General features: G+C 38.0%; 1 protein-coding gene across 1 annotated transcript; it reads left to right on the forward strand.

The window, feature by feature from the left end:
• Positions 1-4,468: 4,468 nt before the first annotated feature.
• LOC122667097 (14 kDa zinc-binding protein-like) lies at positions 4,469-9,925 on the forward strand. The gene is made up of 5 exons (XM_043863291.1): positions 4,469-4,542; positions 5,439-5,496; positions 6,154-6,243; positions 9,429-9,546; positions 9,648-9,925. Exons 1-5 carry the CDS (start codon positions 4,487-4,489, stop codon positions 9,713-9,715), a joined length of 390 nt encoding a protein of 129 aa, XP_043719226.1. The 5' UTR covers positions 4,469-4,486; the 3' UTR covers positions 9,716-9,925.
• Positions 9,926-13,432: the final 3,507 nt, after the last annotated feature.

Raw genomic sequence — 13,432 nt, forward strand, 5'->3', positions numbered from 1 at the left:
AAAGTTCAAGGGGCTGGTGCAAGAGGTGAGAGATCGCGAATCGCGAAGGGGGCTGATAGGGTTTGTTCAAAAGTGATGAGAGGGCTGTTGGAGCTCTGTGTGGGAGTGAAGCAGATGTGTGTGTGTGTGTGTGTGTATGAGAGAGAGAGAGAGAGAGAGTCCAAGTAAAATGGAGTAGAGGGAATTGAAAATTCCAATTATTATTGATAATAAAAGAACTAACTAAAGCTGAATGATCTAAATTAACCATATCATGAGAAAGGCTTACAACAAGGAATATTAGGAATCCAAGGATCAAAAAGAAGGAAAGAGGACTTGCCATTACCAATATTCCTAAACACCATATGCCTCAAAGTAGGCAGGATCTGAATTATGCTATTCGAGGGCTAAGAACCTTTTTTAATCACATCCATGTTGATGCCCCATGCGATTGATTCCATTGGCCCCCATGCTGATGCAGGGATTACACGACCAGACATCGATCTCTTGCCAACCAATGTATACCCTTTTAATGTGAAATGATCAAATTACCCTTACAATTAAAATGATGAGGCCTCCAATCTTAGGCTGAGGAGAGGAGTAGGAACTAAAGCTGTGTTTGGATGTCATCGGGAAAAAAAAAGAAAACCGTATAGATTTAGTACGATTTTCTTTACTCTTTACATTTTCTTGGTGTTTGGATGAGTTGCAAGCTAAAACAAGATTCTATAATTTGAATTTGAAATTACATAGGAGATGATGCTTTTTTTCTCTTGCCACAAAAAGAAAAACTTTCTCATCGAGAGGATGAGAAAAAAATGATTTTTTTTATTATTTTTGGGAAAAAACTCGTTATCTAGTTGCGACATCGTGTAGTACCCTGTATAACTACACTTTGCTTTCATAGCATTTTTTATTTTAGGGGAGGTGTGCGATTGTAATATCGTGCGCTCCAATGTTTAGGGGCAAGATCTAGGCAATTAGGCAACGTTCTTTTTCCTTTATTTTTATTTTCTTTTTTATTGCAAATTGCAATCAAATTAAGGGTATCAAAACCAAACCAAACTAAGCCATTTAAATCGAAACCATGCATAATAAATAGTTTGATTTTGGTTTAAATTTTGAGACCGATTAGTTAAATGATTTAAACCAACTATAAACCATTTCAGTAATCATTCAAAAAACAATTTAATTCGATAACTAGTCTACATCTATTTCTATAAAAATATTAAAAGAGAAAGAAGCCATTTGAATACAAATTACAAAAAAAAAAATTCATTTAAATTGAAACCGTTTAGCAAAATTCTCCCCTTTTACTGTTTATGGGAAAAGTAACTTCACCTCTGCGTTTTTTGTGCTACATTGACTAAATTGGGTTTTTGCACCCAATGGACTAATATGATCATGGATTGTATTTCATCGGTCTCATACACCTTACTAGTGAATGGAGTGGAAAGTGGATCCTTTATCCCTTCTAGGGGAATCCGACAAGGTGATCCCTTGTCCCCTTTTCTATTTATTCTGTGCTCGCAGGTCTTAAGTTCCATCATTGGTGTTGCGGAAACTACAAATATGACCAAAGACATCAAGGTTCGGGGAAGGGTGACTTCAATCTCTCATCTGCTCCTCGCAGACGATTGCCTTTTGTTCTCTGAAGTCAAATTCCAAGAGATAACCCACCTAAAGACGTGCCTCGACACCTATTGTGGCGCCAGTGGCCAGGCATTAAACCTCAACAAGTCCTCCATTATATTCAGTCCCAACACGCGGCCAAGGGTGAAACGTAGACTGTCTCGGATCTTGCGGGTCAAGAATAATGACGATCCATCTAAATATCTGGGCCTACCCACCGATTTTGGTATGAAGAAGTCTGAACTATTTAAGGAGACTAGCGACAAAGTGGCCAACAAGATCCAAGGATGGAAGAACCGTCTCCTATCTTAGGTAGGCCGAGAGGTGTTAATTAAGTCGGTAGCCAGCTCCATGGCTACATTTGCGGGGTCGCACTTTGCACTTCCAACTTCAGTGTACAATTCCATAAGGCTACAACTAATTTTTTCTGGGGCCAGCAACAAGACGAGCATCGCATCCACTGGATATCTTGGACTCGATTATGTCGATCTAAGAAGAAAGGGGGCCTGGGCTTTAGAGATTCCTTGCTACATAATCGGGCGCTGCTCGCCAGAGCAGCCTGGAGACTATGGGCTCATCTGGAGTCCTTGTGGGCTCGCTTCGTCAAAGCCATTTATTTCCCCAATTGTGAGTTCCTGCAGGCCAAGGTTGGAGCGTCTCCGTCATGGGCCTGGAAAAGTCTGTTAGTGGGCCGCGAAGTGTTGCTTGATGGCCTAACCTGGAGGGTGGGCAACATAGTTGTCACGGCGTCACGGCGATCCAAGTCGGTGGAGGGGTGTCACGTCGATATATCGACATGTCGCCCGCCATGGCGTTGCCATGGCGAGCATGTCGACCATGTTTTATTTTTTATTTTCTCTATTTTTAATGTGTTAATAGATGTATACTCAAGCCATGCTTTATTTTTTCTCTATTGTTTCTCAAGTTTTAAGAAGAAAATTCAGAAATCGAAGAAGAAATCGAAGAGGGAAAGAAGAAATCGAAAGAAATCGAAGAGGGAAAGAAGACAGGAAGAAGAAATCGAAGAGGGAAAGAAGACAGGAAGAAGAAATCGAAGAAGAAATCGAAAGAAATTGAAGAGGGAAAGAAGAAATCGAAGAGGGAAGAAGAAATCGAAGACAGGAAGAAGAAATCGAAGAGGGAAAGAGAGTCAGGAAGAAGAAATCAAAGAGGGTCGCCATGGCGTAGGTCGCCATGCAGCCCTCTCCAGCGCCAGGACGCCATGACAACTATGGTGGGCAATGGACGCCAGATTGAAATTTGGAAGTCTAGGTGGATTCCATCACTGCCAGGTGAGCGCATCTGTAGTCCAAGGCCAACAGGGTGCTCCCTAACTTGGGTATCTGACCTCATCGATGCCAGCAACTCGACCTGGAGGTTAGACACCCTACAAGGCATGTTTAGTCATGAAGAAGTGAGGGCCATTTTGGAAATTAAGTTACCAATCTTCCAAATGGTGGATAAGCTGATTTGGGGTGATGACAGTAGAGGGATTTTCTCTGTTCGGTCGGCCTATCATGCTATTACAAACAAAAGGGATGCTCAACAGAACCTCAATGCTTCTTCTTCAAGAACTCACAGCTGGGATTCTATTCCGACTGCTACCTGGAAGCAAATTTGGAGTTGTAAAACAATTCCTAAGATCAAGAATTTCATTTGGAAGGCTTGCGCTCAAGGGATTGCATCGGGGGAGAATATGTTGAAGAGACACATGCAGGCTGATCCTTTGTGCAGAAGGAGTGGCGCCGAGGTGGAGTCCATGGATCATATTCTCCTGGGGTGTCTGTAAGCACGAGCAGTCTGGTTTGGGAGTGATCTTTCGTTCCTAGTGCCTTCTTTAAGTGATCCAAAATTAGCGCAGTTATTGGAACACTGGGGTCACATGCCTTTCCCCACTAAAAGGAACATGCCTTTCCCCACTAAAAGGAACAGGCTCGAGGCCTTTTGCTTACTTTCCTTCATCCTCTGGCACTTATGGCTTACGAGAAATGATCTCTTTTTTAATAATGTCTGTGCAACCCCGGAGGAAACGATTCAAAAGCTCAGAAAGCTTTTCAAGAGTTTTGGGCTTCCACCCTGCAATCAGATTCACGACCAACAGCTTCGCCCTCTGGTACATTCCGGTGGAGTCCTCCCCCTTCAGGTGTTTGCAAGCTCAATTGTGATGCTTCGCTTCTGAGATCTCAACCCACAAGGGGATTGGGTGTCCTCCTGAGGGACTCCAGTGCAAATCCGATATTTGCTTTCTCTGCTCCGAAGCAATTTACTGATGCTTTTCTCAGGGAAGCCTTAGCAGTTCGCCACGGCTTGCAAGCAGCCATGGAGGTCATGAATCTGCAACTGATGATTGAGCTAGATAACTATAGCTTGGTTTCGATCCTTCAGGGGAAGACTACAGCTATCCCTACAAACGTAACTAATGTAATAGATGACATTAGAACATTGCTAAATAGGTTAAATGTAACCAACGTGGTCTGGATTCCTAGGGAGGCGAATGATGTCGCTAATTCTCTAGCCAGGAAGGCCCTATCTGTGGCAAGCAGAATAGATTGGCCAAATTCCAATGCTTGGCTCCTGAACCTATGTACTCAGGACGCCTTGTTCCCTTCTTGCCCCTCCTTGCAATGAAATTTCTTTTTACCAAAAAAAAAAAAACCTTCACCTCTGCGTTTCCATCTCACCAGAACCCCACCAACATATGGGTCCCATCTTCCCAAGAATCCCACCCCACGTTCCCACCTGCCATTTCTAGACAACCAAACACAGCCAAAGGTAACATACGACTAGGAGGGAACACGAAGGCCAGTGGCAGTGATTATAAAAATCCTGCTACTGCGACTTGGGGATTTATTCTCACTTTTTTTGTTCTGCAACCATGGCTTCTGAGATGGAAGCTGCCCTAGCAACTGTTCCATCTGATTCTCCAACCGTGTAAGCAAGCTTCTTTCATTTTCTTTTTTATCTACTATTTGCCTCTCCTGTGGTTTTTGTACATTGATCGCTTTTGATTAATACCAATTAAATGAATCAGCAGCAAGGCTTACAAAATTTGCTTTTTCCGAAAGATCCATAAAGCATTTTCCCCCTTTTTTGCCCGATTTTCCAATTCATTTTTTGACGACTCCTTTTCTGAGTATATTTGGGGGTTCTGGGAAATAATGGAAGGTAGTACAATGGTAGAAAGGTATATGTGATTTTGCTTAGTTTTATAATTTAGGGATTTGATTTTCTTATGGGTGGGTGGAAGGACATTTGGGAAATAGTATCATTGTTAGAGGAATCTAGCGGCTTCAGATTAAAACAAAAAAATAAAAAATACTATAGTGCCTTTGATAGGTAAGCATTGATGAATTCTGATAAGTTAACGTCAGGCTAAGAAAATACTGCGAGTAGTATGATTTTTTGGGGCTATTTCCTCGGGGGCAGATTGCATATGATTTAAGCTTTTTTCTGAATCCAGATTGATGAGAGGTTTAAGTGAAGTACAGAAAAAAAGAAAGTGTCATCCATCTTTTGCACAATCCATTGAACTGGTATGAACTGGTGATGTCATCTTGTTAGTTACTAGTACTATAAGATGAATAAAATAAAAGAATATAAGGCCACTGGTCCTCAACTTGACTAAGTATGAGCTATATTTTTCCTGTTCCTCTCTGTATTGCCTTGCTAATGTGTTTTACATTTCCATGGATTCTAAACTATTATTGGAAGATATATATTTTTTGTTTTTGGAACTGATATTATGGCTTTCAACATATGAGTTGTTAATTGGAGTGCTGATTAATATATTGAAATGAGATTCAATCAATTTCCTCTTATATGTGCAGATTTGACAAAATCATAAATAAAGAAATTCCTAGTACCGTGGTTTATGAAGATGATAAGGTATTTCTGCAAGTATATCTGTAAATGTGACTCTTGGCTCACTTTCTGAATCAACACAAAGCATATAATTTCCTGAGGAATGCTAGGGGTATGGGCCACACAGGTGTATGGGTGATCAGTGATCTCGCTCACCAATACCTGTGGGTCCTACTGCTTTATAAGGTGGGACCTATAGCGTAGAGCAGCTGAGATTGCCCATACTCCTCCGCTGGCCATCGCCCTAGCATTTCATATAGTTTCCTCAAACTACACCCTGAATAGGGCATCCTTTCATCTCGATACTTGTAAATTGTTGTGCCGCTTGGTTTGAAATTTGTACATTAATTTTTCAATCTTATAGAATATCTACTATGAAATATTTGTGGAGTTCCTTTTCCACCAATTGTGGTCTTGATGTAAGATGGTTTTATACATTGTATTTGAGGCCAATGGAATGGATTTCCATCTATGCCACTTGTGTTCATGATTTTCCTCTTAAACTGAATGTAATTGTGCCCCCAAAAAAAGGAGAGAGAGAGAGAGTACTTCTTGCTTGTAGGCTGTTTATTTGTAATAGTTCTTTATACATGTCTAGAATTGTTCTTTATGTTGGGGATTGTTACTTTTCTGTTTATTGGAGGATACCTATTTTACCATTTCTAATGTGTCTTCTAACAGGTTCTTGCATTCAGAGACATTGCACCCCAAGCTCCCACACACATCCAAATCATCCCCAAAATTAGGGATGGATTAACACGTCTCTCTAAGGTAATCATCATAACGCTGGTTACATCTCTGAAGGACAATGGTTTGATACCATGATTCTATTTTGATATTAGAGAGAAAAAAAATAGTCTCATAGATATAGCTATTATTTAAAAGAGCCTTCAGCAATATCATAAAGTAGGAGCTTTCATTATTCTTTTAACAAATTTATCCAAATCAGCTTCTATGAGACCATACACAGAAGTTAGTGGTAAGTTTGAAGTTAGTATTGCATGGCATAAATATACAAGTGAAGGGATCCTCAGAATTCATTATGGTTCCCCACTAATGTACTTTATATTACTGCTGTTACCAAAGGTCACAATCTTAGCTCTCATGCTATTATTTGGTCATGGAGGTCTAAAATTGTTCTATGAAGTAGCTATCCTCGGAGAGGTCTATGATTACAGGATCACTTTAGCTTACTGAGCTGAAGAAACCATGTCCCTTTATTGATATAGGTTACATAATCTTGTTCACCCATTTCATTGTATCCTGATCCTGTCCTCAATCTCAAGTTTCCATTGCTTCTCTGTAGCTCAACCCACACTCTTTCTAAATTTCCACTTGTCCTTTCAATGTCTTGAGCTTGGACCATATCTTGTTATTGCAGTAGCTGGCTCATTTACACATGACTAGACAATCTGATGCAATACCAGGGACAGTGTGTAGATGCAAGACTTGGTGCAACGGTTAAGTTGCGCTATTGCAACCGTGAGGTTGCAGGTTCAAAACATGGAAACAGCCTCTCTGCGAAGCAGGGTTAAGGCTGCGTACATTTGCCGCTCCCAAATCCTGCAGTAGCGGGAGCCTCATGCACTAGGACGCTCTTTTTAGTGTTTAGGTGCAACTGTGCAAGAAACTAGATCTAGTTTCTATTTTCTAGAATATTGAGGCTGGATTAACCCTATATTAAATTGCTATTTTGGCCTGTTGCAACTTTATTAAAAGAGATCTGGTTCTAGAAACTCTAGAAAATTTCTATTTTCATATTCCTTGGCTCACAAATCCCAAGGAATTTTGCTCTCTTTGGTATAGTTTATATTTCTATTTATCTGACACTTTTCTCCTTTCATAAGTGTTTGGTATGATTTCAGAGCCTTATTTGCCCCATGATTGGGTTGTATGCGCTTAGGACATAATATTTTTTGGTTTTTCTAATGAAATGAGCCTCTTTTATAAGCCCAAAAGTTGGGATTTAAGGAGGTAAACAGGATTACATGGATAAGATTATGTGGGTCCCATGTGGTGTTTGGTAGTTAAGTTAGTTTAGTCTAGAAGAGTCCTTTAAAGTTAGTGCTTAAGTTAGTTTAGGAGGGTTAAGAGTCATTATTGGAGTCAATTTGGAAGATTTTTTTTTTCTTCTATAAATAAGCAATGTAACCAACCCACCCACGGTTGTGGATTGATTGGAGTGTATTAGTTTCCTTGGTTATTGCCTTGTGTGGCTCTCTCTCTCTCTCTCTCGTTTTCCTCTCTCACGATCTGGATGCTATTTTCCTCACTTCTCTCAGATCTGGTAAAATCTTGTTTCTCATCGCCCCCTACGGTATTACTCTCTTTTTCTTCATATCTATTTCTTTTATATTCTCTCACGTATGTGTTGTTTTCCTCTCTCTTCCCCATTGTTGAGATCCCTTTCTCCATCTTTCTTTCCTATATTTTCTCTTTCTAGTTAGACAGCAAAACAATATTCACTCTCTCATCCCTTTCCCACCACTGAATCAATATTCTGGAAAATTTTTAGAATCTTCTCTTCTACACCTATCAACAATTTTCTCCCCACAACGTACCCTCCGACCTCCTTTCTCTCTCCATTCCACCTCATTATTTTCAGTACTTTGGGATATTTTGTTCCTTATTTTAATCATTGGGTTCCCGGTTCTGGCACATATTCTCTTGAGATCTGAAACATTAGACCCAGATTCAGATCTGACCATATCAACCATCAAATTAGAATCTTCTTCCCCCAATCCTTAATTGAGCCCATCATTCATTCTGCATTATTTGTACTTCATTTTCAACTAAATCACTCAGATTTTAGTTGAAAAGTCTAAAACGTAAAAATTTTACAGCACTTATTTTAACTATTATCTAAAATGTATCTTTCTTCTGTTATCCTATTGTTTTTTTCTTAAATATTTTACGGTACATTTCAACGTTTTACATTAAACCAGATAGAGGCTTAGGGTGAACCTTCACCCCCAGCTCTGATGAATGTAATTGTTACTAATTTTATCATTTTGGTGTTGCCACACATCATACGCCTACAACAACAAAAAATCTCATGATTCTTTCTATCAAAGCCCTAAAACCATCAAAATTATATGATGCAATATTGCAATCTATGCCCTAGTCCTTAAGATTACTGCAGTCATCTTTAATAACAAGGCAAAACTATCGCATAAAAAAGTGGAGAAAAATATGTAATTATTTTGGCAACACATTAACATCACAAAGGTTTGTGATTATACTAAACCTCACAAGACTGGATTACCCTTAACTATTCTGCCACATGGAATCGTTGGATAATGAGGACATGGTCTAGATTAGCCGTGTATCGAGTTTCAGAGTCTAATTCAATCAAACAAAACCCCCGTGTATTGGCATGCAACCTGTGTATGTCCATGTATGTTTACTGGTACTCTAGCCAATATTGTGCACTCTCCCAACTCCTGAGCAGGAACAGAGAATTCAGATAGAAAAAGCCGTGAAAATGGATGGCTCAGATCTGTTTGTGAATCCCAGAAAAGTTACAAATGGTTGCGACTCCAATAGTGACCCAATTATATTTTATCTTACTGAAAGGTTGACAACTTGACATATGTCCAATTACCATCTTCCATTTTGTGGTTGTTGGATGAAACTCTGAAAATAGAAACAACTGTATGATGCCAATAGTATTATTTGCACTAATCCAAAAAGATAAAAAGTGTGATTTCTGCTGCTGAATACAAAAACTTCACTTTCATGGACAAGCTGAGCACCAAGGTTAAATAAGAAGATGATCTACAGGCAGACCAAGACCCCTTCCAAATATGTGTGATGGATGTCTGAAAATGCCATGTAGGAGTTCTACAAATCCAACAGTGTGCTGCAAAATAAGAAAGACCAGTCTGATCATATATTCCTGAATCTACAGTTGTTTTCTCAACTGTAATTGATTATATTGTTATTGTTTTTCTCAGGCTGAGGAGAGGCACTGTGAGATTCTTGGCCACCTTCTGTACACTGCTACGCTAGTTGCTAAACAGGAAGGCCTTGATGATGGCTTCAGGATTGTAATCAATGATGGGCCCAAAGGATGTCTGTAGTCTTTCCCAATTCTTTATCTGTACCAATATCAACCAGCGCCCTCCTTGGGGTCTTTAGTGTCTACTTTGGAGTGACTGTTTGGTTTTTTGCAGGTCAATCTGTCTATCACCTTCATATCCACCTTATTGGGGGACGGCAAATGAACTGGCCACCTGGCTAATTTGTTTCACTTTGGAGGGCAGATAAGAACTTTGAACGTTTCCCATTCTGCTGCCCATATTGGTCTCGACAGTAATAAACTGTAGTTTGTGGCTGCTTTTTACTTTTTGTTTTTGGGTACTTTTACCTGTGTTTTATTGATACAACTGACGATCTCTATTAGGATATAAACACTTGTACCCTAATAAGGCTATGTTTGGTCGTCCAGAAATGTTTGTCAGGATCAGTTATTCAGGTGTGTTTTCATCTGAAGTAGCCTCCTGGAGTATCTAAAGTGTATTTTTAAAGCCAATTAGCTTTTGATTGGGTGAGTACCGGGTCAGGTTCGCATTATTTTAGAAGATGCATCTACATGAATATTCTTAATGTTCTCGTCCCTTTGGCTTGCAAGATGATTCAAAATAAGTTGAACTTGTTACAGCACAACATTGCATCATCAAAGGCCTCTCTGCTCTTCTTTTTCGCACACATTTGGGATTGACCCAGATTTGGATGCTCAAGTAGAATTTGGAGCATAACATGTAGTACCATCACTGGTTGATCTTTGGTTCTAGTGGTTTTCGACCCCTTATTGTGAGAGGGGGACATGGCCATGCAAAATACTTTTGCCTTGTGATTATCATGTGAGACTCATATGTGATTTTAGCATTTTTGTTGGCCAAATTAACGAACCAGTGGATTGACTTGTGAGGTTGCAGGGAGTAATAAACTACAAGTAGCTAGACATATCCAACCATGAAGGTAGGAGGTTAAAGGAAACTAAAAGCAAAAGCAACAAGAGAATAGGTTAAAGCGATGGTACTCTTTTGCACAAAAAAGAAGAGGGGAAAAAAAAAAACAAAAAAAAAAACAGATGTCTTTAAATGTCTAATTATAAACACCTCATTCTCCAGTCTGAGCAATCACTGCTGCAAGTCACAGAGCTATAAACTGTGAGATTGAGAACACTCATACATTTGAATTATGTTTCACATTATAAGGTGAATGCACAGTGAGGACAACCCCCATGATGTGTTGCTAGTTAACATGTATAAAGTTGGCAAGCTTCAGTGTATTATTAGCAAATGGCTAATAATACTTTTGAAGCTCCTTTTGACAGGGCGGGCTTTTTAACGTTGCTCGATGGCCCCCGTGCAGTTCTTCTGAATTTTGAATAATACTTAAGATCCTCTGATTTCAATTCTCTAATAAATTACTTAATGAAAGTAGAAACTCTTTCCATTCATTTAACTATTTCCATGATCTCTTCCTAAACCAATATACTTAGTTGACATCTTTCCATTCATTTGGCTTTTACGCTCATTGACTTATGGGATTGTTACCACTCCTTTTCATGCATTATGATCCTCCTTCCTCGGTCTCAGATTTCAACTTCAAGAGGAAAGAGTGAAACATGAATTTGCATTTAAATATGAACAAGTTACAAGATGGTATAGTCATCTCTTTTTATTTGTACATATTCTGATTGGAACATCTAAATAGAATAGGATTTGAAGATCATATAAAAAATATTAATGAATTTCTTGTAGACTGAGGTGCTGGCATGTTATTTATCCTTAACATTATCTACTTCAAATCTCTTTAGTTATTCGATTAATGGAGAGACATTTTTTAGATTTGTCATAATTCTAAGAGAAAACTAAATCTTCCAAAGGAATTTTTTGTTGGTGGGATATGGGTATAAGAGTGTACCTAATGCACAAGGCTCCCTCCACTGAGGTGTCTGGGTATATGAATATTTATTAGATAAAGTATGGTTGTTGTCAATGGTGATGCATAGAATGTTGATACACAAGAAAAAGAAAAAAAACCCTCAGTGAAGGGAAAAGGGGGGGTTGGGGGGGGGGGGGGGGGTTTAATATTTTTACAGTGAAAAAGTATTCCATGCGTTGTAATATTGGTAGGGAACCTTAGAAGAATAAAGAAAAGGTAAGGTTGAAGGGTGGATGATGATCGATAATGATAGAGAAAGAGAATCTATTTATTTGAGAACGAGAATCATTCATGACTTTTCCCTTATAACTTTTCTCATAGCTTCAATATTGAGGGGGTTAGATGCTTTTTCTTAGCGTCCCTCATAAGCTAATATAATAGATATGGTGAACATTGAAGTGGATATGAGAAAGCCATTCATAATGTCTATTAACACCCCCCCCCCCCAAAAAAAAAGAAGAAAGAATTAAATGTCTATTATTTTTATGAATATATATATTTATCATGTAATATGTATTATTTTATGAGTTAATGGTCTATTATTTAGAATATGTTCTTATAAGTTAAAAACTGATTGAAAATTTTAGTTATAACTATGGAATAATCCTTTTTTTGGGAAACAAAATTTGATATAAAAGGGTATATTGGTTAAAAGGAGGTATACCGTAGTTGGTACAAGGGAAGGTTACGCCTATGAAACCAAGTTATTTCTTTTTGGGATTATTATACGTGTGTGCGTGCGTTGGTGCGTTATTGTGTGTGGTAGAGAGAGTTTGTACCCTTGTATGTTTCTCGCCTTTTTTTTTACTATATTAATAAATTCAATGAGCAAACACGGCTAGGGGATTTAAATTTTTTTTTTTTTACGTCATATCATATAGACAAAGATTTAAATATGCAAATGTCATAAGGAGAATGTAAACATGAATCTTGCTAGTATATCTAATCATAATGTAGTGAGATGTACATAAATATGGATAACAACTCAACATAAAAATATATTCAAGATAGGAAGAAGAAACAAATACATATCGAATGTGGTCAGAATGATAGGTTGATTCAATTTCATATAATCTTCATATGAATTGATTAACTTTGACAGATTTTGGTTGATTTAATTTCATATTAATCTTTTATTTTATTTTAAATTAAATATGAAATAAGAACTTTAGAAAGTAGTATGGAATTATCAATAAAACCTTTCATAATTTTGGGATTATGGTTACACCACTTCTGGACCCCAAATCCCTTTCATAAAGCTCTTTAAATAATTACCATAGAGTAATTTAATTGGGTTCAAATTTTGTGAACATGTTCATATCAGTCTCTATCTATAGTTAAATTTCAAACGAATCGTGCAGTTGCAAGTGTTGGTACTAGGGTTTGAAAATGTTTTAAGTGCTTAGAAAAATCAACTCAATAATAATTCTTGAAAATTAAAAATTGACTAGTGGCATATTCAAGTCATCCTCCATCTATCTTGTGGTTCGTCTAATACTCATCAATCTATTTAGCTATTAAATGTAAGGCACGGTGGAAAAATTCTAGATCCAAACCTGGTGAAAACATTTTTCTTAATAAATTTATCTTTAATTATTCGTGAAAAAAAAAAAAAGAAATGTTCATAATATATCGTTATGTGTGTCTTGAATTCTTGTACCCGTTCCGACATTTTTGCTGACGACCCAATGGATCACTCAGACTTGAAGGAGTATTTATTTGTTTTATTGTCTTGTTGTGTAAGCAAGAGATCAAAAGTGAGATGTGGGGATTTTCAAGTTAGGGTTTTCTAGGGAAAGTTCTTGTTGCGACTTTTTGGTGTTCTTGAGATGTATTTTCTTCTATCACATAATGAATCATCTTTAGCTTCGCCCGTGGATGTAGCACATCATATTAGTGTGTGAATCACCTTAAATCTCTTTGTCATCTTGGGTTTGTTTTTTGTTTTCTTCATGTTTCTTGGTGTTTGAGTTAACATAAACAAAATTAAGATTTTTGGTTTACA

Source organism: Telopea speciosissima, chromosome 7 (assembly GCF_018873765.1).
Source record: "Telopea speciosissima isolate NSW1024214 ecotype Mountain lineage chromosome 7, Tspe_v1, whole genome shotgun sequence".
Taxonomy (NCBI): domain Eukaryota; kingdom Viridiplantae; phylum Streptophyta; class Magnoliopsida; order Proteales; family Proteaceae; genus Telopea; species Telopea speciosissima.